The 20,535-nt window shown below is 41.2% G+C and overlaps 1 protein-coding gene across 2 annotated transcripts in view; it reads right to left on the reverse strand.

The window, feature by feature from the left end:
* The window catches only part of LOC121954775 (coiled-coil domain-containing protein 85A-like), a 38,057-nt gene extending 17,796 nt beyond the window's left edge, over positions 1–20,261 (reverse strand). The window contains exons 1-2 of one of the 2 annotated variants that reach the window (XM_042502470.1): positions 19,559–20,261; positions 14,569–15,640 (exon numbers count right to left, since the gene is read on the reverse strand). In XM_042502470.1, the coding sequence (XP_042358404.1) occupies positions 14,569–15,640; positions 19,559–19,786 (1,300 nt within the window). In that variant the 5' untranslated portion in view covers positions 19,787–20,261. Of the gene's footprint in view, positions 1–14,557; positions 15,641–19,558 lie in introns of both variants that reach the window. The other variant, XM_042502471.1, reaches the window with a different exon arrangement.
* Between the last annotated feature and the right edge of the window lie 274 nt (positions 20,262–20,535).

Here is a 20,535-nt window from a genome sequence, read left to right on the forward strand (position 1 = left end):
GAGGTGTGTCTGCCCTCAGGAGGAATGTAGGGAGGAATGCATGAGGAATAGTGAATTGTCTCTTTCTCAAAAAAAGCCAGTTTCTATACTAAACTGTTGCTAACACATATACAGTATCTTTAATACTTTATTGTGACAAAGCCATCAAACATGAACAAAAGACTGCTTATAGTGTATTTAGTTAAAATATTCAGCCGTTCTCACAGTTCTTGGGTTAAATGTTGACAATTTCCATCCCTACTAATTCAAGATTTATACACATTTTTTGATGGATTCAAAGCCAAATGGATAGATAGATTTCTTACTTATCATCTCTTTATTTAGTTCTTGGCTTTGCAGTCTCTCTATTGCTCTTTTTTGAATGTTTCATCTGATTCCTGCAAGATGTATCAAATATCATTGAAAATGAATTTTAAAGACTTCACTGTCAACAGTTTTCACTGGGACTATTCAGTGCTGCAAGGCAACTTTATTTACATAACACACTTCATCACAAGCAAACTCAATGTGCTTTCAACTGTTCACAGCAGGGTCTGTGGATTATCTAGAGCAGTGGCTCCCAAAGGGAGTGACGCAGCACCCTGGGGTGCTCTGAGAATTGTCCGAGGGTGCCACAAGTTTTATTAATTTTCATATTTTTCCATTAGGGCTTTTCACACTGCATATTCATAGCTCAGGGCTATACGAGTCACAGGGCACTTCTACTAGTCCTGGGTTAAATACCCAGAACACGGAACTGATGTTTATATTCTTGAATGAGGTGTGACTACTTTGACAAGGCTTTATGTGAGAACAGTGGAGAGAGGAAAAACTTGAAAGAATAATTTGTTCTCTGACCTTTTCCAGCTGTAGCAAAAAGATGAGATGTTGGTGATTTTGTACCTACTGGCATTACTATAGAAAAGTACCATCATCTAACAAACAGATTTGTTTAAAGATACTGAGCTTGCTGGGTACTTCCAGTTTTGGGTAGTAGCCATTTGCATGGTTAGAATGAAAACAAAAAGCGTGTGCACTGATGACGTGAAAAAATAAGGTGTGTGATTAGCTAATCAGCTAATCATTATCTTTTGGGGAAAATGCAAGTATGCAGAGCTTACATCTAGATACTGTATATATACAGTATCTAGATGTAACTGTGGTTTTCTTGTGTTGCATTGATCAAACACAAGAAACTCCAGCTTTCAAATGGTTATATTATGACCAAAGGACTATTTCTGATTTATAGTTCAATGTCAGATTCCAGCCAGTGATAGCACAACTGCAATACTACTTAATATCGACTTAAAACAATACTTCAAGGGTACTTCTCCAAAAACAACTCGAGAGACGTCGCATAACATCACTCAATGGAAATGCAGTCATCTTGCCATTTTGTGTTATATTGCATCAGTTTTTGTGCAGATCTGTAATGGAAACCTGCCTAGTGATGGCTGTCCCACTGTATGTGCTAATGTCTCTGAGTGTGAAAATGACTTAGCAATATTAATATGCTACACATGACATCTTAAAAACGTGAGTGCACAGCAAGTTTTTCTTAAGTAGTTCAAATGGTCACAAATGTGTTTGTGCTCAGGTTTATTTTAGTGACAGCCCAAAAGCTGCAGGTATCCAAAACTATGTGGCTTATGTTTATTAATAGCAGCAGCTCTGTAATATATTATGTGCTCCCTTGACAGAAACTAGAAGACTGTGTGTGTGTGTGTGTGTGTGTGTGTGTGTGTGTGTGTGTGCGCGCGCGTGTGTGTGTGTGTGTGTGTGTGTGTGTGTGTGTGTGTACTTTCAGCTCGCCATGAAGACACTTTCTGCCTATGCACAGTAATGTGAGCTTGGGCCAGCTGAGCCCAACAAAAACTGCTGTGTTTTCAGTTTCACCTAGGGCACTGATATTACACACACTCACACACACACACACACGCATAGAAACACATGCAGACACTGTAATATACACACAAACATGCATACAGGCCATCTGTTGCAGTCAACACCATACCTGACCCCTGTAAACAAACAATAGCACACCAAGAATCCATGCAATCTATACACACATGTGCCACACACACACCTGCTTCCCTCTGTCCACACACACACACACACACACACACACACACAGCCGAGAATTAATTAAAGAAGGTGATTTTGCAGCCGTGCACAACGTTAGAGTGCAGCAAAGGTCTCGTGTCACACGTTGTTGCTCTACATCAGTGAAACTGTGTGTCTGAATAGGAACAGTTTGGGACTTTACACTCAGTAGTAAAGCTAATCAATAGGCCATTGTAGAGGATTCAGCCTGTTTAACTCTGGCTCCATTAGCAGATGAATGATGACAAAAGAGGCCTTTCTCATTTCCTAAATCGTCCTGTCAAACTGATATGGGCCGAGTGTGATGTAAGAGCCACAAATCCTCTCAGCCATTTGCTGGAATTTTAGATAGGAGAGGATGTAATGGAATATAAAATGTCTTTTTAAATCAGTGATTGGCTTCACCTCCTGATCTGGGATGAGAGGTGTCTTGCTTTATAGCATTTGTTGGCAACAGATAGGAATCAAACAAGGCAGAATGAGTAAGAAGTGGGCTTTTATAAGTGCAATCTTTTGTACAAATGTCCACTGGAATTGGGACTTCTGAGAAACTAGTTGCAGTTTACAGGAGACTATTATGACGACAATATAACAAGGAGATCAGATAAAGGTATGTGACAAGGATAGGCATGCAAGGAGTGATGAAGAGGGCTGGGAATTCGGATGATAAAATAGTCGGAAAACAGAAAACAGAAAAAGTTAACTAAATAATAATTTATAATAACAAATTTAAAAATAGGTTATACCACTGCAAAACATGTCAGTGACTCTAAAGTGATGTTCCAGAGTATAAGAGATTTACAAAAACTGAGGTTGTCAAATTTAAGCTTCCACTGGCCCTGGCCTGCGTTTAAGTTTATTCACAGAGCAAAAACTTATTCTAAATACACCAACAACAAAGCTTAAATAACGGTCAAAAAAAGGTTTTTGTTCAACATTTTTGTTATCAGTGGTGACTGAAACCCAACAGATACTAGATTAAGGAGTCTTTGTTTTTTAAAATAAGGGGACAATTCATGATGTTACTGGATATGAGGCAACAATGAGGAAGCAGCATTTTACTGTTGTAGTGACATAAGTAGTTTAGTTCAGGGCTTCCGAAACAAGGGATCTTTCCCTGAATAAGGCCACATTCTGACCCTACTAAAAAACGGAAAACCCTTTTGCATTTAAAAAAAAAATCTGTGTTTACATGAACATTGTGAAAACAATCCTCGTGTTCACGGATCCACAAACTGAAAATGCTGTAGTATGGATGCCAGGCCAGTAGTTGGTAGTGTAACTTTGTAATGACACATGATAGAAGAACACCAGGCGCAAAGTGTGGCTATGACATTACCGTTCTCACAGGATCTGAGCATTGCCAGTTCACGACAGAAGGGCAAATGGGGTGTATTTTCAAAAGATTACACTCTGGAACCTGGTTTCAGAAGTCTGCATTTCCAGGCCTCCAAAACGCTGATGTCGTGTGGAAGCTAAAATGCAACAAAAGTTTATTGTTTCATGCAAGAACCATTGGCAAGTAAATGGCCCCTAAATGTGCTTAGTTACAGCCAACGGTAATGGAAAACCTCTTCTATGTTGGAAATAGTAACCTTCCAGCACCTCTATAATTCACTCCCTAACACTTTATATCTTTATTTGTACATAATCAAAGTGTGAAAAGCAACACATTGTGGTGTTAGAAGCAGTCATAACCACTGCTAACATTGCACAGTGTTCTTCATAGTTTGTGTAATACCCTACTAATTAGCACCCCATGAATGACGTTACATCCTTAACATTAAGTTACATTATTGACATAAAGTTATGGAGGTCAGATTTAGTAAAATAAACATGGAGTGGAGGTACTTTATGACTCAAAGTTCATTCAAAGTTTAGTTAGCGCTGCATGCTTATATCATATACCATATACTGATGCCATATTACTGAGATCATGAAATGCATGCAAACTATGAGGCATCCCCCCCGTGACGCAGGAGAGTCTGGAACATGCTCCAGGACTCCTCCATCGACATCACATATGACATCAACTATCTAACTGAGTCAGTGGTGGATTTCCTTTATGAAGCAACAGAAGCAAAAACACCCAAGACTAAAGTTAAATCATTCCACACCCAGAAGCCATGGAACATCAGAATCATCCAGGATGCACTTCTGGAAACATGAACAATTATAAATCAGCAGCAGTAAGAAGACGCAAAATGGACTAAATTGCAATGCACAGGTTGTAGGAGCTGACAGGATCGCATTTCCCTGGAGTTGCACCTTGTATGATTTCATGTGACACATTGATTGACTGAATATATATCACAATGACAGCTCATAAAAGTGAATGTTAAATGAAAACTACATAGCTAAAGTGATAAAAGAGGACGGACCTCTGAGAAAGACAGGTAAGGAAAAAGGTAAAAGAAACTGATTAATATAAAGGACGGGGAGTAAGGAGAGAAGGGATGACGGAAAATGTCAGCGGAGCCAATGCCAGCTCCATCCCTCCCTCCTACAGCCAGGATCTCTGGAGGGCACAAATTACATTCCAGTTTGACACCAAAGCAGCTGAGGTTCACGTTATGCACTGACACACACACACACACACACACACACACACACACACACACACACACCACAAATCACACTCATTTCAGTCTGGAGCAGACAAATTCAATTAGACCAGCACTGCCTAAATAGGTTTATCTGAACAGTGCGAGCTTGTTACATGGAGCCCCTAAGCCTTGTGCTTGTGTGTGTGTGTGTGTGTGTGTGTGTGTGTGTGTGTGTGTGTGTGAGAGAGAGAGAGAGAGAGAGAGAGAGAGAGAGAGAGAGAGAGAGCTTTAAAGCATGAAACCACAAAAGCTGAACTTGCATGAGGGCATGCTGTGTTTCAAGTCTCCAATGCTAACAGGAAACCATGAATAGAGAATAATTTTATTTACACACCACAGCTAACTGACTGACAGAGGGTTTAATAACAGGAGACTGTCCTTGTTTGTAAGGCTGCAGGTGTATCATTTCAGCATCTAAGTAGAGAAGTTTGCACGCACATGACATGCATGACATGCAATGTCAAGTAATTAACCCATGACTACTGTTACAGCCAAGCCTTCACCTTTAAGACAGATGTGTATGTGAAATACACCCACCTGCCAAAACATTAAAACTACATCTACAGTCCAAGTACTCCTCATGGCAACAGCACTCCCTGATGGCAGTGCCACCCCGGCAGAAGAATGCCCCATGCCACACCACAAAAACTACTCAGGAAAGGTTCGAGGAATGTAACAAAGAGCTTAAGACGTCATCCTTGCTACCAAATTCTTGAGATCCCAATCTGATCAAGCTTTGATGGGACTTGCTGGACCTCAGAGGTACCCCCAATCTGTGGTGGGGCCCTCTTGGATTGGACTTGGCTGGGACCTGTTAGGCATGCACACAGGACCTTTGCAGGGTGTCCTTTGGTTGGGGCGTTGGCGGTGGATCCTTTGACACCTGTAGATTGTGAGTCCCAGCAAGTCCCATAGACAATTGATATTATCAATCTCAAGCTGAAATCTGGGAAATTTGGAGCCAAGTCAAGGCCTTGAGGTCTTTGTCATGTTCTTAGGGTAAAATGGCATCCTTTTTTCCACGACACACTCTCACTACACCCTGAAGAAGGGGCAACCTGATACACATTGGTGTGTTTTTAATGTTCTAGCCCCATGACTTCGAACCACTGTTTTTTAGATATTTCCTTCCATAAGCACCAATGTTTTGAGGGACACCAAAAGTGTCCTGCTGCCTCTCTTTCTCACATGTAAAAACAATGTATGACGTTGTATGGGTTGGAGGACTTGCTGGTATACAGATGGCCCCGCTACCTTATATAGCAGCATTATGGCTTTGGTTATGGAGCAGCCTTGGTGCTGTTATGGTCACAGACGATACAGACGCAGGATTCATTTTCCGTCAGATTCTAAAAGGTTCTGCAGTAAGGTTGCTACAGCACAAATTTGACAGACCTTTACACCAAAATGGAGTAAAAGCAAGGTGTCATTTGGTGTCTTGATATTGAGGTGAAGGATCTTTTTATACAGTCTCTTGCTGCTTTTATTGTCTTAACCTTATGTTTAGACTCTTTATTCAGAGGCGTTTGGCATAGACACCGTATGTACTGAACCACTACTGATTCTGAAGAAAACCGTCTAAACTGGATGTTGACGCAAGATCTGAGAAGCATTCTGACATAAATTCTAAGCAGATTTATACTCAACAGATAGAGTCAACACTTTTTTGTGCTGGGTTAAGATGCCTGTCATAGGTAGTTAGACCTTTATACCCTGAGTACAAAAACACTGGGGAAAAAAAGGAAATGAGCAACTTGGCTATAAATGTTATAATAAGTGGATTTAGAAAAATATTTTTGAAAAAAAAGCTAGGGAGAAAAATTGAAGGAACTGCATTTAAAATTATCATTATGTATCTTAAAATTATTTTTATAGAGTGTTATACATTTTAACCAATTCTAAAGGTCAATTTCTTGTTTGTTTTTTACTTTTTTATTATTTTTTTTTTCTTTTGCTAATTTTCTTGTTATATTCTTGTGCTTTTTACTAATTTCTTTTTACCAATTGCTTATTTCAGGGTCATTTCTTCTTACCTTGCTCAACACCTTCTCACCATTTTTTTTTTAAGAAATCAAGCCAATTTGCACAGGTTTCAAGGGGTTCATTAGTGTCACATTTATAATGCTCACGGAGTGTATGTGACTGTATGATGTGTACATACATACATCAGTGTGTGTTTAAATAAACTAGTGTGCATATATAATGTGCAATAATTTATGTGTGTGTGTGTGTGTGTGTGTGTGTGTGTCATTAGCTCTGCCACGCATGCTTCAATCAAAGAGAGACGTCGGGCTCCTAATGAAGCATGGAGAATCTTCTGTTCTCCTCCTCTGTGGGAACAAAGACTCCACCCCAAATCGACAATCTCATCTGTACTGGAGCCTGCTTTGGGTTCTATGTACAGAGCCTAATGAGTTTTGCACACTAATTCTTCCCATCTGATTCAGCACATATCCACCCAGGGCTGGCAACAACACCAGCTGGGTTCAAGAGAACAGCTTCACCACAAAAAGAAGCAAGCTAATAATGGAGAAAATACACATATTTTTTGCAAACCTGTGTCGTACACAGCAAAAAATGTAATTGTCAGTTGTGCTTCTGCAAAAAAACATGCAGAATCTCCAAGTTTTACGGTTAAAAGGTGAGCTAAAATATGTTTCTGAAAACTTTTTTGGCAATTAATATTCAACACAGTAACATCAGTGCTGCCTAAGGGGCTTTCACACTGCTGCTTGATAACTAGCCGCCTCCAGTCATTTCAGTAAGGTGAAGGAGGCAGAGGGGAAGAGGTTTTGAATAAGATGGTTGACGTATGAAGCAGGTTCCACCAACATGCACGTGGACAGTTTTTGCTCTGCTGCATTGAGTTCACCGTATTAAACTTTTGGCGGTTGCCGCTCAGGAATGGCCAGTCAAACAGGATAGCAGTCATCATGGAGGCAGAAACAAGACAAGATGGAGGGGCTGATAATGTTGGTGTCTGTATACCCAGAGTTGTTCAACAAAGTGCAAGCAACTTGTGATGACAGAGGAAAAACTTGGATAATATTTCCATCAAACTTTAAATGACTGTTAAATTGTCCGAATATGTAGAAATCTGTAAAGCTGTAATTTCAGTAGTTTTAGTTGTGTTGCAACAGCATGCAGCTACAAGCTAGCTTGTGCTTCTGCCAGTGGCATCACAGCCGCGGACCGTGGCTTTAACACATTATTTTTTTGGGAAATTCATCTTGCAGGCAGGCAGTTGTCAGGGCAGTTATCATGCGGCAGTGAATAAGTTTAGTTTTACCATTTGATCTCAGGTTATTTGGCCGCTGTTTTCACTGTGCAGGAAGCATGATGCCCACTTCCTGTTCCCAAACTCTTGACATTACGGCAAAATGGGGCATTAAAATATGTTTCTGAAAACATTTCAAGCAATAAAAAGGCAGTGCGGTAACATAATCTTGATTTATATTTGATCATCAATGCCTAGTTTTACCATTTGATTGATTTTAGCCTGAGTTGAGCAATATGTTCTCACTTTGAACTCGTTACCTGGTACCATTGTATAAGTAGCTTTTGCATCTACCTATTGCGTTTTAGGTATGGTTTTGCATTAGCAATTTACGTTCCAGGTTGCCATTATTATGATTTCAACAATTGCACATTGTGGGATGATGTCATGGTGGGATGAAGCAGCGCAGTCCCTATGTTTACAGAACAGCGCAAACTGTGACGATGGTTCGATTAGGCAAAAGAGGTACATGGTAAGGTGTAGCACAAACACACACATATCTAAATGGGAAGTGAACTCTTAACTCCAGCTCGAAAGTCAATTGTTTGTGGGAGCCATTCACCTCCACACCCATCGTCCTCTCTCAGCGTTTCAGGCACACAACCGTCTCTATCCAACCACATCCAGCCACTTTCTTAAGTGATGGCGTCTGTGCACATTGCATGTGGACATGCCTACTTCCTTCCAGCCATTCGCCATCTTACAATTACAACGCCACCAGTTCTGTCCGACCATGACATTTTCTGATGCCATCCGTTCGTGTTGCATATGATTGTGTAAGTTGGCTTTTGGCGTCACATTTGTATGCTGAAAGCACTGACAGAGTGGCACAATTTGACAAGTTGGAAATGAGAACAAGCTGGTTTAAGACAGTGAGAGGATCTGTCTCTTGACCAGCTGTGGACACTTTGTGTCCAATCAAATCACGCAAATTATGGCATTTGGTATTGCGCCAGCAGGATGGCGTGGAGGATTATCTAGGCACTGGTTAGATGGAAGAAAGTTTACCAAAGTTCACCTACATACACCCTACACTGTCTTGACCCAAGGCTGGTTGAATATCGGCAAAGTATCCCTTTATCATAAATTCACTTGACTCAAACTAACTTTATCACTAGCTAACAAACTCACTTCACAGACCAGTGCTGCTTTGGAGGTCTGCTATGCACTTGCTGATTAGGGACTTCAGACTCTGCTGGTTCCCAATTGGCATGAAAACACAGCAGTCACAGCACTTCTTAAAAATGTTGACTACATACCACAGACTGCTGTGTTCAGGAACTCTTATGGCACAGTGCACTGATCAACCTCTCTGTTATCATGATGCACAGGTATCTCATGAACAGACAGCCTTCAGCTCCAGCCCACTCAGACAGACAGCCTGAGGGTCACATTAGTTTTAGAAACGGCATGTATCGATAGTACCAGCACTACTATAGAAGGTGAAAATCACACAGGGCCTTTTCAATTATTTAGTGCACTAAGGCAGCAGTGCAGCGAGACCACTGAAGTTAATGACCTCAATTTGTAAAAGTGCTGGCCCTTGATGGAGGCAGCTTAATGAAGATTTACACTGGCTCTACGTGGGGTGGCAACAAGAGGTGGAGACCTGCAAAGAATAGGTATTACATGCTGGTGGTGCGGTGCAGAGGGACAGGGCAGACAGATGTGAACAGGGTGAAAATCGAAGTGGAATGAATGAAGGGTGGAGGAGATGGATGATGCTGAGGAGAAGGATGGGATTGGGGAAGCAGTGAAAAGATACAAGCTGCAGAGAAACTCTAGTTTCTATTAAGTCAGTTCAGCCCCAGTCACTGACCCACCCGATGGAAGAGTTTCCAGTGACTAATTTTCATATTTTGACAGTCAGGCCACTAAAATGCAGCAATTACAGTAAACACAACACAAGGCAACCATGTTTACTCAGAATTAAGAGGTAAAAGCTGCCACTCAAATCAGAAACTTCTCTGTAGTATTAAAGTTGGCAGCGCAGTTTGTGTGCAATTGGGCTGGGCTGTCATTTAAGTTAGATGAAAACAAAAAAAAAGACCAATGTGAGCAAGCGTTAACTCAGGTTGGGGAGTCTCTGATGATTGTCTGATCTCGAAGAGGGAAAATGAATAGCTGACTGAGATCTTTATTTCCTAATAAACTACCATTTTACACCGTGAACACAGGGGAGAAACAAGTGAGGACGACCTTGATTAGAGGAGTTTCTATTCAGTATAAATGACCAGGAGAAAGGCCACATAAAGGAGCATTAGTTCACTAAATCCTCAGCATTCTGCATGTTTATAACCAGGAGGACTGACAAATATCTTTAACAATCAGACAATATTGATCTTAAATGATGCTCTATTTGATAAATGGCCTATATACAGCTTTCTTGTCATTGCTGCTTCATTACAATAATAAAAAGTCATTAAATTTGGACTCAGTGGGGTGAAGTTATGGCGAGTGACACATCCTATTAAACTAAATTAACTTCCGTGTTTCTGCCATCTACACTGTTCCAGAAAATGTTAATTTTGTCCTCTTCAGACAACATTTCAGCTCTTTATGACGTCTGAGTATAACCATTTAAACCTGAAATGTTCACAGTTGCAATCTAAGTCATGTGCTGATTAATGCATCTATTTTTACTGAACTGGATACAGTGTTTTCTACTAAGAATCCTACTGGGTGCTAGAAAAACTGAGGAAAGCTGGAGATTGACTAAGCTTTCACTGCTACTGAAAGCATATAGTTTGCTGCAAATAGTATTAAGGCGTGAGTATATGTATGCATCATCTAATCTTACGGTACAGTACATCCAGCCACTATTGTTTCCTGGTAACAGCTGAGTCAGGGATCCTGCGTCCACCCAAGGTACAAAGCTATTTCCCATGGCCTGAGCTGTAATATAAAGCATTTCCACACAGCACTATAAAAATCGTTACTGCTACTGGACAACGTAGTATGGCACCGACACGCTTGTGTTTCATTCACAAATAGCATCAGATACAGCCGGGAAACAGAAAGACTCCAACCTCCAACATGGAGCCTAGAGTGTAAGCAGTTGCTTCAAGGGTGCAAAAAACATCATATCAAACCAGTTGCTATGCTACGCAAAAAAGCTGCAGAGCTCCAGTAGTAATCAACAGTGAATATGCAAAGCTTTGGCTGGAGGGGGGAGGTTAATAAAGAACATTTTCCAAAAGATATTGTATGTTTTATGCATTTTTTTGTGGCATAATAACAGCTTGTGAACATTCTTCTCATAAATCATGGATCTACATCAATTCTTATACTAATAAGTTCTGAATCAGAGGTGTGTCTGAAAGGTGAAACAGAACAGCAGAAACAGCACACAATGTGAAAAGCTCCTGCATACTACAAAAACTATTTCACTTGATTAACCAATAGTCACAAATGCATGGACACAGAATGCATTGGCTTTTCCACTAATTTCTATTTTAAAAAATACCTATGGAGCCCCTGAAGTCCCAAAAGTTCACATATTACCTTGTGCACACAAGTAATTAATCTCATTCCCACAAAGTAATTAACTTTTGCACGGAAAACAAAAAATATCATGTCTCCTGACTTTAAGGGCTCCAGATAAATCTGCATATGAATGCAGATCAAATTTTAAAAAGCTAATATAAAGCTAAATTGTTGTCAGGCTATAGCTAAATTTAATTTCGGCCAATGGATTCTGCTCACCCACCCAGAGTGTTTTCCTGCTCCAATGTGGTTGATCATTACCAATTATTACATCTAGCCTGGCTCTTGTAGAGGGAAGTGCTTCTCCCCAAAAACTTTTATAGTAACAGTCTTTTCAAATAACCCACCTGAGATAACAGTGCAAAACTGGAATTACTGCATCACTGTTGTATGCCTCCATGATCCACTCAAGTTGCACTTATAGTTGCTCAAGTTGGAGCTTTACAACCCAACAATATCTGACTATGTCTTTCCTGCTGTTCCTAAATTATGATATTGAGAAGTGATCAGAAGTGTTTTTGCAGAACATTATGATGCCACAATGAAAATCACCTTTGGATATTAAATGTCATCACTTTATCATTATGTCCCGTTTTGTCATAATTGGGGAATGAATTCTTTAGTAATGACCAAAAACATGTTTAGTGAGATCATGTTTTAGGTAACACCCTAAAGACTTGAATGAGATGTAAGGTCACTGTGACCTTGACCATTGACCACCAAATTCTAGTTACTTCATCCATGACTCGTGGACGTTTGTGCCAAATTTGAAGACATTCAATAAGGGTGTATCGAAATCATGGTGAACTTGACATTTGACTTGTGACCACCAATATCAGCTAATTGCCAAATCCAAGTGGACGTTTGTGCCAAATTTAAAGAAGTTCCATGAAGGCGTTGAGATATCACGTTCACATAAATGAGAAGGACGAACAAACAAGCGTACAAATGGATGGACAACCCAAAAACATAATGCCTCCGGCCATGTCTATTGCCAGCATGGAGGCATGAAAACTCTCCTAAATCAAATTCTGCTCCACAGCTCCTAGGATGGGTGATGTGGTTTCACCCTCCACTGACTTTCTGGACACAACACATTAATTCAGTTGCACTCAAAATAAACATTTAGAAAAACAGAAAGACAACTACACCAGACACATTACAGGGGGGTGCTTTGGAATATGTAATATTATGTAAAACATAATATTCATGGCAGTTGGAAAAAAAAATTCTGGTTTTAAAGCCAAAAAAAGGAATTTCACATCTCTATCATTTCAGAGCACATGTGTCCTCTGCTGTCAGCAAGCCCTCTTTTATAGTGTGCATGAGGGAAAAATCAATCTGAAAGAAGTGTTGAGCAACTGTCGAATGTGAGCTAATTAAAATGAGCCGTCAGCTGCACAACACACACTCTACATGTGTGTCGACCTGTCGTTGTGTGTTAAACCATCTTTCTCGTGTGTTTTTTTTTTCTCTTTATTTTGAAATGTGGTGATAACAGAACAAGTGAAGGCAAGTGGACAAAAAGAGACAGAGGACATGATGTGAAGTGACACAAAGACATACAGTAAATGTGGAGACAGAGTAGATTAATATTTAGAAATATTCTCAATGTTAATCTTGTGTGTTTTTAAAGACTTTCTCTATGCTCTCGCTCGCGTCAGTTTCTCAATGTGTGTGTAAGTGTGCCCTCAACACGCTTCTAGCGTACCTTTGTAACCCACACACACCCTGGAGAGTTGCATCACCCACGTTCCCCAGCTCACAAACACACACAGATGAGTACACATCTCCCTCACTCTCTGACAACTATTGCTACAGCCAGTGAATCCACATAAGTGTGTGTGTGTGTGTGTGTATGTGTTTTATGGTTAGTCTGGCCCCTAAACTGGGTCTAAGCTTAGTTGAATACTTGTGACTTTTTGTGGATGAACTAGACCTTGTGTTTTCAGTCCATACATTAACCCTACACTAGCAGTCTACCAATGAGTATGTGAACACATAGTTTGAGTCTGTGTGTGTGTGAATTCAGTCATTAAGTACACTTAATAGAAAACCAGGTTTTAAGGAGGATGAATAAACAGTGGGGCACATGATATAAACTATTGCTGGTTTCAAATCGGTAAACAATGCATTGTGACAGACCTACAGTGGGTATCACAACATGCAAATTCAACTTGCATAAGGGGTCAAACTCTTCTTGTAAACATTTCATGCCATGGGAAGGACTCTTCTGAGATTTATATACATTTGCAAGAGGTACAAAAAATCACCCCTTGCAATTTTCAAAACCATGTCACAAACAGTTATCATGAATCAAGGTCGCAATTATGAGTAATGCTAAGTTGCACTCACCAACTCTGTTGTAGAGATTCAGTAAACGCAACCCAGCCAAAACAAGTAAATCAGACAGCCTCCATAGGCTTTCCATATAAATATCATACCCAAACGCTTGCTTCTGCAATGGGAAATGTCATTGGCTTATGCCAATAACTTAAGCACTGCAGGTTGTATATGTGGGGGATATATTTTTCAGTAAAAGAGTATTTTGTTGGTGAAACTTGTGGATTATAATTAGGGCTATCCCTTGAAAGTCACAGACTCAAATCATAATTAGTCAGAGACCCTCAGTTGATTGTGATTGCCTCAAGTCGAACAGTCATTGTTTTTGTGCAATGTACATCTAAATTTAATCTATTCATTCTCATGATTGTGACTGGCGTACAACAATTTTTCTCAAAATACGATAATTTTGAGCCAGTGGTATAATAGTTACATTTCCAATCTGGCAACACTGATGAACGGTTTCAAACACAGCCTAGGTCTCTTTTGATTTAGTGCATCAAAAGCTTAAGAGGTATATATATACATATACGTATATGTGTGTGTGTGTGTATATGTATGTGTGTATATATATATATATATAAAGTGTGTGTTATATAATAAATAGCCACATATCCATCATTTCAAAGCCAGATGACAATGACTCAATCAGCCCATTACGATTTCAAATCAATATTCTATATGTATCTTAATGTAAATTTAACAACTGTCTTCTTTATGGGTCATGAATGAGGTATGAATTGAAATACAAGATAAGAGTTACCCTGTGCCTACCGTTGTACAGACTCTGGTGGTGGGGGGACATCTCCTCTCCCGCTGCCCTCCTCTGACCCCCGTCCCTGCCAGGGGAGCCACCACTATACCTCCCCTTGTCATGCTCCATCCCGGAGCTGTGCTGAAAGTGATGGTGGTGTCGTATAGACTCTGGACTACCCACGATCACCCGCCCTTTCCTCAGGTGCTCCGGCGTTCCCATCGTCACCGGCTTGGCCTCGGGACTCCCGCAGCCTGCCCCCGCCATGATAACCGGCCGGTGTCTCTGACTCAGCTCTGGGCTGGACTTGGCAGTTCCCTTTCCACAGCCTGGCGATGCCTGCTCTGACATCAATAGCTGTTTCTGGGCTAGTAGGTCAGAGCTGCAGGGTTTTGGGTGGGAGTCACATGGTTGCCTGGTGGGAGACTTGCTATGTTTCTCTGGGCTGTGTCCACGAAGGCCACGTGGGTCCAGGTTGGTGAGGGACCCCCCGCGAGGTCGACAGGACTGGGGGAAGGTGTGGTACTCTGGGGTGGAGCTGTGCCTCCTGCCTGTGGATTCACACACCTCTCCTGGTTTGTGGTCTGAGGAGACACATCTTGATCCAGGGCTGTGGTTGGAGCCCAGAGGAGGAGGTTTGAGGTGAGGGTTATCTGGGCTGTCTGTACTCCCTGCGCTGGAGGTGCTGCTCCCGTCGCCAACGTCCCGCAGCAGGCCTGGTGCTGGGACACCTCCACCCAGCTGCAACAAGCTGCTCTGACTGTCAATGGAGCTCCTTCGTCCCGGCCCTCCGTGCCCACCCACACCTCCACCTCCTCCCCCTCCAGCCACAGCCGCAGCCCTCTCCTCCTCCAGCATGAGGCACACCTCCTTCAGCTCCAGGTTCTCCCGGATGACCTCCACCTGCCGCTGCTCCAGCTCTTTCAGTTTCTGCAGGTAGATGGCCACCTCCTTCCTCATCAGGCCAGCACTGTAGCGGCCTAGACGCTGCCACTCCCGCGACACCCGCTTCCCCTTCTGCCGGTCGTCGTCCAGGAAGCAGCACAGGTCCCGCAGCTCCTGGTTGTCCTCCTGCAGTTTCTGGTTCACGTCCTGGTTTACATAGGCACACACAGGAGCAGAAACACACACACACACACACACACATACACACACAGAAGGACAATGAGGGATTACATGCACATTCCTGCTGGGACTGATCATATGATGAGTGAGAAGAGTTCCCATCTTGCAATTCTGTGTGTGTGCTTGTGTGTGAGGTGTTTCTTGTCAAGCTGAAATGATCAGCCGGTGGACAGAAATTTATCTGCTGCTATTTTTATAAACATTTGAGTTGCTTGTTAAGCAAAAACAGTCTCTGGCTCGAGCTTCACAATTGTGAGGATGTGTTGCTTTTCTAATTTGTTTTGGACAAAAGAGACCATTTGAAAATGTCAGATTCGGCTCTGTGATATTATAATGGGCCTTTTTTTGCCAGTTTCTGACATTTAATAGGCAAATCCATTGATCAGTTCAGTGTCAGACTAGCCAATAATGAAATCAGGTCTGCAAATAATGATGAGTTTTATTAACAATTTGTAATTTATTCTTGTTGTTGTTCTTATTCTTTACATAATCAGTGTTTCATCAACTACTGTCTAACTGATGCACCGTAAAAAGGATTTTGAAGGGTGTTAAATAAAACCCATACATATCATTTCAATTTTAATGAAGTACATTGGTTAGCAAGTGTAAAAAATTAATAGTTGGTCAGTTTGACCTACTCTACCTATCTGATAACAGTCAGTATGTTTACATGCACACTTAAGCAGAGCTATGGTTATACCTTGATTAGGTCATTTAATTGGACTACTGTCCTTGTCCCAGTTTACAAGCACCAGGGGAGAATTGATTTATTGCCAAAAGTATTTCCGACGCCACCATGGTAGGTGGAGATATGCCCTCTTTCAGCTAGCTGCTATTGGACCTTTCGGTTGACCTGTTACTTTACATGCCACACAAGTTAGCAAGCTGCAGCAAGGGAGGGAATGTCAAACAGTTAAAACATGGACAACTTTTTGGCGCTGTACATTTCTTACAGACTCTAGTCTCCAGATCAGGTCCGATTAAGGTGTATACATGAAAAGGTAAATCAGCCCCCGACTGTGTTATCTAGGGGTATTAGTCCAACTTTGAGAAATTCAACTTACTATGATTTCAGTCGGACAAACATGTTTACTTGTATTTTAAAAGTCCAGTTTTAGTTGGACTAACACATTAATTCAACTTTTTCTAACATCATGTAAACTTACTGAGTGACAACTGCAACTTAAGAACAATTTCATATACTATTGTCCCAAGATATTAGGTAATTCCTGCACTTTAGTGTCAAACAAACAAAAAAAAACCCAACTGAAATCTACTTTAAAATGTTAAAGAAAGTTCTGTTTCAGCTGAATATTCAGAGTGAAGAGTCCTTTTGTTCCTCATTTGTTTGTTCTTTGAACATTTGGTCAGTTTTTAAAAAATGGCATGATCAGTATTGTTTCTGGGTAGCATGGTAGCGTGCTTGTTAGCAATGTCGCCTCACAGTTAGGAGTACCCTCCCTGCAGTACGATGCCAGGATCCGCTATTAGTATTGTCTCATGTGTATGACAATTTTTCACAAAAAGCTAAGCTTATCTGAAGTGCCTGGTTAACTGGCCATATTGATTACCTATTAATAATTACCATAAAGTAGATGAACAATTACCTACTCCAAGAGTTCAATCAAGAGTTCATACTACTCACTTTTTATGAGTAATTAGATGTGTAATGTAGGAGTCAACCGATATTGTTTTTTCAGGGCAGATACTGATACAGATTATTAGTAGTTAATGGGACCGATAACCGATATCTGGAACCAATATGCATTTACTGTAAAAATGAAAATATTTCTGTCAATATTTAGAATTTGGAATGTAACAAACTCCAACACAAAACTTTGTTTAAATGTCTCTAGCAGATGTTTAATAAAAACTGAAATGTTTGACATCATATTCAGCAAGTTCCCTGCACCTTTTTTTAATTAAGCCATGTGAAAATTAAAATAAAAAAGGAACAAGCAAAAATAGCTCACCGAGGTTTTACAAAGTGAAAGTTCATCCCATGCCGACACTTTCTTTGCACTTTTTCATTAATTAATTTCATCAGCCATCATTAAATTAAATGCTGATACAGATGACTGGCAAAATGCCAAATATCAGCCCCAATAATTGACTGGGCCGTTAATCTGTCAATTCCTTGTGTAATGTATTGAAAAATGTTGGGGTTTTTTACCTATGTTCTCATCCAACTCATCACATGGTGCCACTCTGTCAGTGACATTCCGTCTCTAATTATGACAATTTCAGGTATCCTTTTGCATCAGCTGTTTAATGTTGTTGCAAACAAATGCACATACGACACTGCATGTAAGGGTGTGAATCTTTCAGTATCTCACAATTTGATTCTATTCGATTTCAATTCTTGGGGTCACGATTCTTGATTCAAAACGATTTCCGATTATGGATTCCCGATTCAAAATATAAAAATATGCAATTTCAGGATCAACTCCAGTCTGTTTTGCCAGTGGCATATTATGTATGAAAGTGTGTTTGAAATTATGGAGATTTTGTTACGTACAAACTTTTTTGTTGTAGAAAACCTTTCTCCCAAGTGTTGGGAATCATAGAGTGAAAAAATAAACATTGTAACTATTATAGTTAAAAAAAATAAGCACACTTTTCCAAAAAAAAGTCCCATTGTTTTTTTTTTTCAGTTGTTTGTGTATCCCATTATCTGCACCTCTGACCTCTCCATGGAACCATGGGAAACCAATATGGTGTTTAGCATCGATACTTATGTACTTTTTACAGGATCTTGTTCAATAAATACATAATGATAGATGCGATATTGGGTGTCTTCCATCCATATTTTATCAATATCTCGATGATAAAATACCCAAATTCCCAGGCTGGATACTGAGGCTTCTAAAAGAGCATAGGAGTCATCCCTCTGAGCAACACAGTCAGCAGCTTTCACTGGCAAGAAAAAGTAAGGCGATCCTACAAACGGTCTCAGAATTATTAAGACTTTTCTAAATGAGAAAAATTGGGTTAAGATAGACTATATTTAGTAAATAATAATTAATAATAATAATAATTGATGTTTAGGATTTTTTAATCGATTCTGAATCGTTAATAAAAACGAGAATCGAGATCCTTGTGTGAATCGATTTTTTCCCCCACCCCTACGGGCAAGGTCCTTATGTTTACATAAGGAGCACATAGTAACCAATGCAGACCATCAGATGAATGGAAGCGATGGAAGTAAACTCCAAACTCCCACACAGAAGTCAGTTGTTTGTGGGACCCACCCACACCTTATAATACCTAGTTACCAGCAGCGTTATTACCTGACGCCATCCAGCCCCGTTCCGTTTGGACACAGAGGGTGGCTTTCTCTCATCGAAAGAACTGACAGAGCGGACATTTTTGAAGAGTTAAGAGTGAGAATGGGCTGGTATTCTTTACCTAATAAGTTTTTGTGTGTCATAGCTGTTAAATTGAGGTATTTGTTACTAAAGACATAAGATAAAAATCTACCCAAAAAAAGGGGGAAATTTATCAAGTTGACTGCATAGGTCTGTTTTAACAGTGCATTTCACTGTTTTTTGGAAAATTGGCAAAATGTCATCATTTTAATATTCTACTGGAAAGCCATTTCATCCAAAACACATTTTATACAATAAATATATTGGAAGTTAATTTCATCATTGCATGCAGTATTCTGTCTATCTCCTACGCAACAGGTTTAATGATTTCAAAAGATTGGTTATTTTGAACATTTTGGCCTTGGTGAGAATCTGTAAATCTATCCAGATCTCAGAAGCTTTCCTTTTTCACTGTTCCAGTCACAGATCCACATCAGCAGGCTCATTGCAGCCTCCATACCTGTGTAAAACCTCAGGGTGCCTGGTAGAGCTCCCCGGGGTCCCCCACCCATCTCACCTTTAAACTCCGTATCTCGTTGAGGTGCTGCTGGAGCCTCCGGTTCACCTCCCGCATCAGATTGCCGTGCTCCACGATGGCGCTCCTCTTCCCCGCCTCTGCCCTCCGCAGCCGCCGCACCAGCTCCTCTTTGCCCCACTTCAGCAGCTCCTCATCGTTAATTTTGGAGATGTCCTCCGCCGGACTCTCTGCGCTTTTGGACAGCTGCTGCTGCGCGCCTTTCTCCATCCTTTACAACTGGATGCTGGCAGCAAGAAAAAGTACTGTGCTTGGTGAATTTCAGAGAATGAGACACCAAACCAAGCCCCAAAATACACCCGGGACAACTCTGATCCAACGCTGCTCGGGTTCCCCCCACCCGCCCTTCTTATGTCCGTGGAATTACATTGCTTTCGTTTTGGCTGTGCTTCTCTCCCACGCCCATGCTGCAGCTCCGATATCCGCCCGGTGCTCTGCTGCTATGTGCCTACTGTTAGAGCATCAGTCTGCAGGCTGCTGAGTCTCCGGCTGAGCCCTCGGACGGCTTGGCGGGGCGGTTTCTCTCCAGGTGCATGCCGGCCGCCGTGCGCACTCCCGCTGCTCGGTGCGCACTACCGCTGTCCGACCGCCGGGGAGGAGGACAGGAAGAGGAGGACTGCAAGGGGAGGCTGCAGGTGCATAGCCGGAGAGCCAGGATGAAAAGGTGCGGAGAGCACACTCTCTTCGCTCTCGCTCCTCCACGCGCTCCCTCTCCGCGCGCCTCTCTGTCGTGTTGCGCCATCTGCTGCAGCTGTGAGGTATCGGAGCATCTCTGCGCTACCTGCTCAAGGTGAGATTTCCCTTTTCTAAGTTTAGTTTTCTAATGAGGACAACTGGCAGACAAGACTGCAGTAGTCCTATATTTCGTGTCATAGAATGTGAATCCTCATTAACCATTTGAAACCTGGATCAACATCCGTTTCTTGCAGTGCTTTTGCAAGCTATGTGACCCTTTGAAA

Source organism: Plectropomus leopardus, chromosome 15, assembly GCF_008729295.1.
Source record: "Plectropomus leopardus isolate mb chromosome 15, YSFRI_Pleo_2.0, whole genome shotgun sequence".
Taxonomy (NCBI): domain Eukaryota; kingdom Metazoa; phylum Chordata; class Actinopteri; order Perciformes; family Serranidae; genus Plectropomus; species Plectropomus leopardus.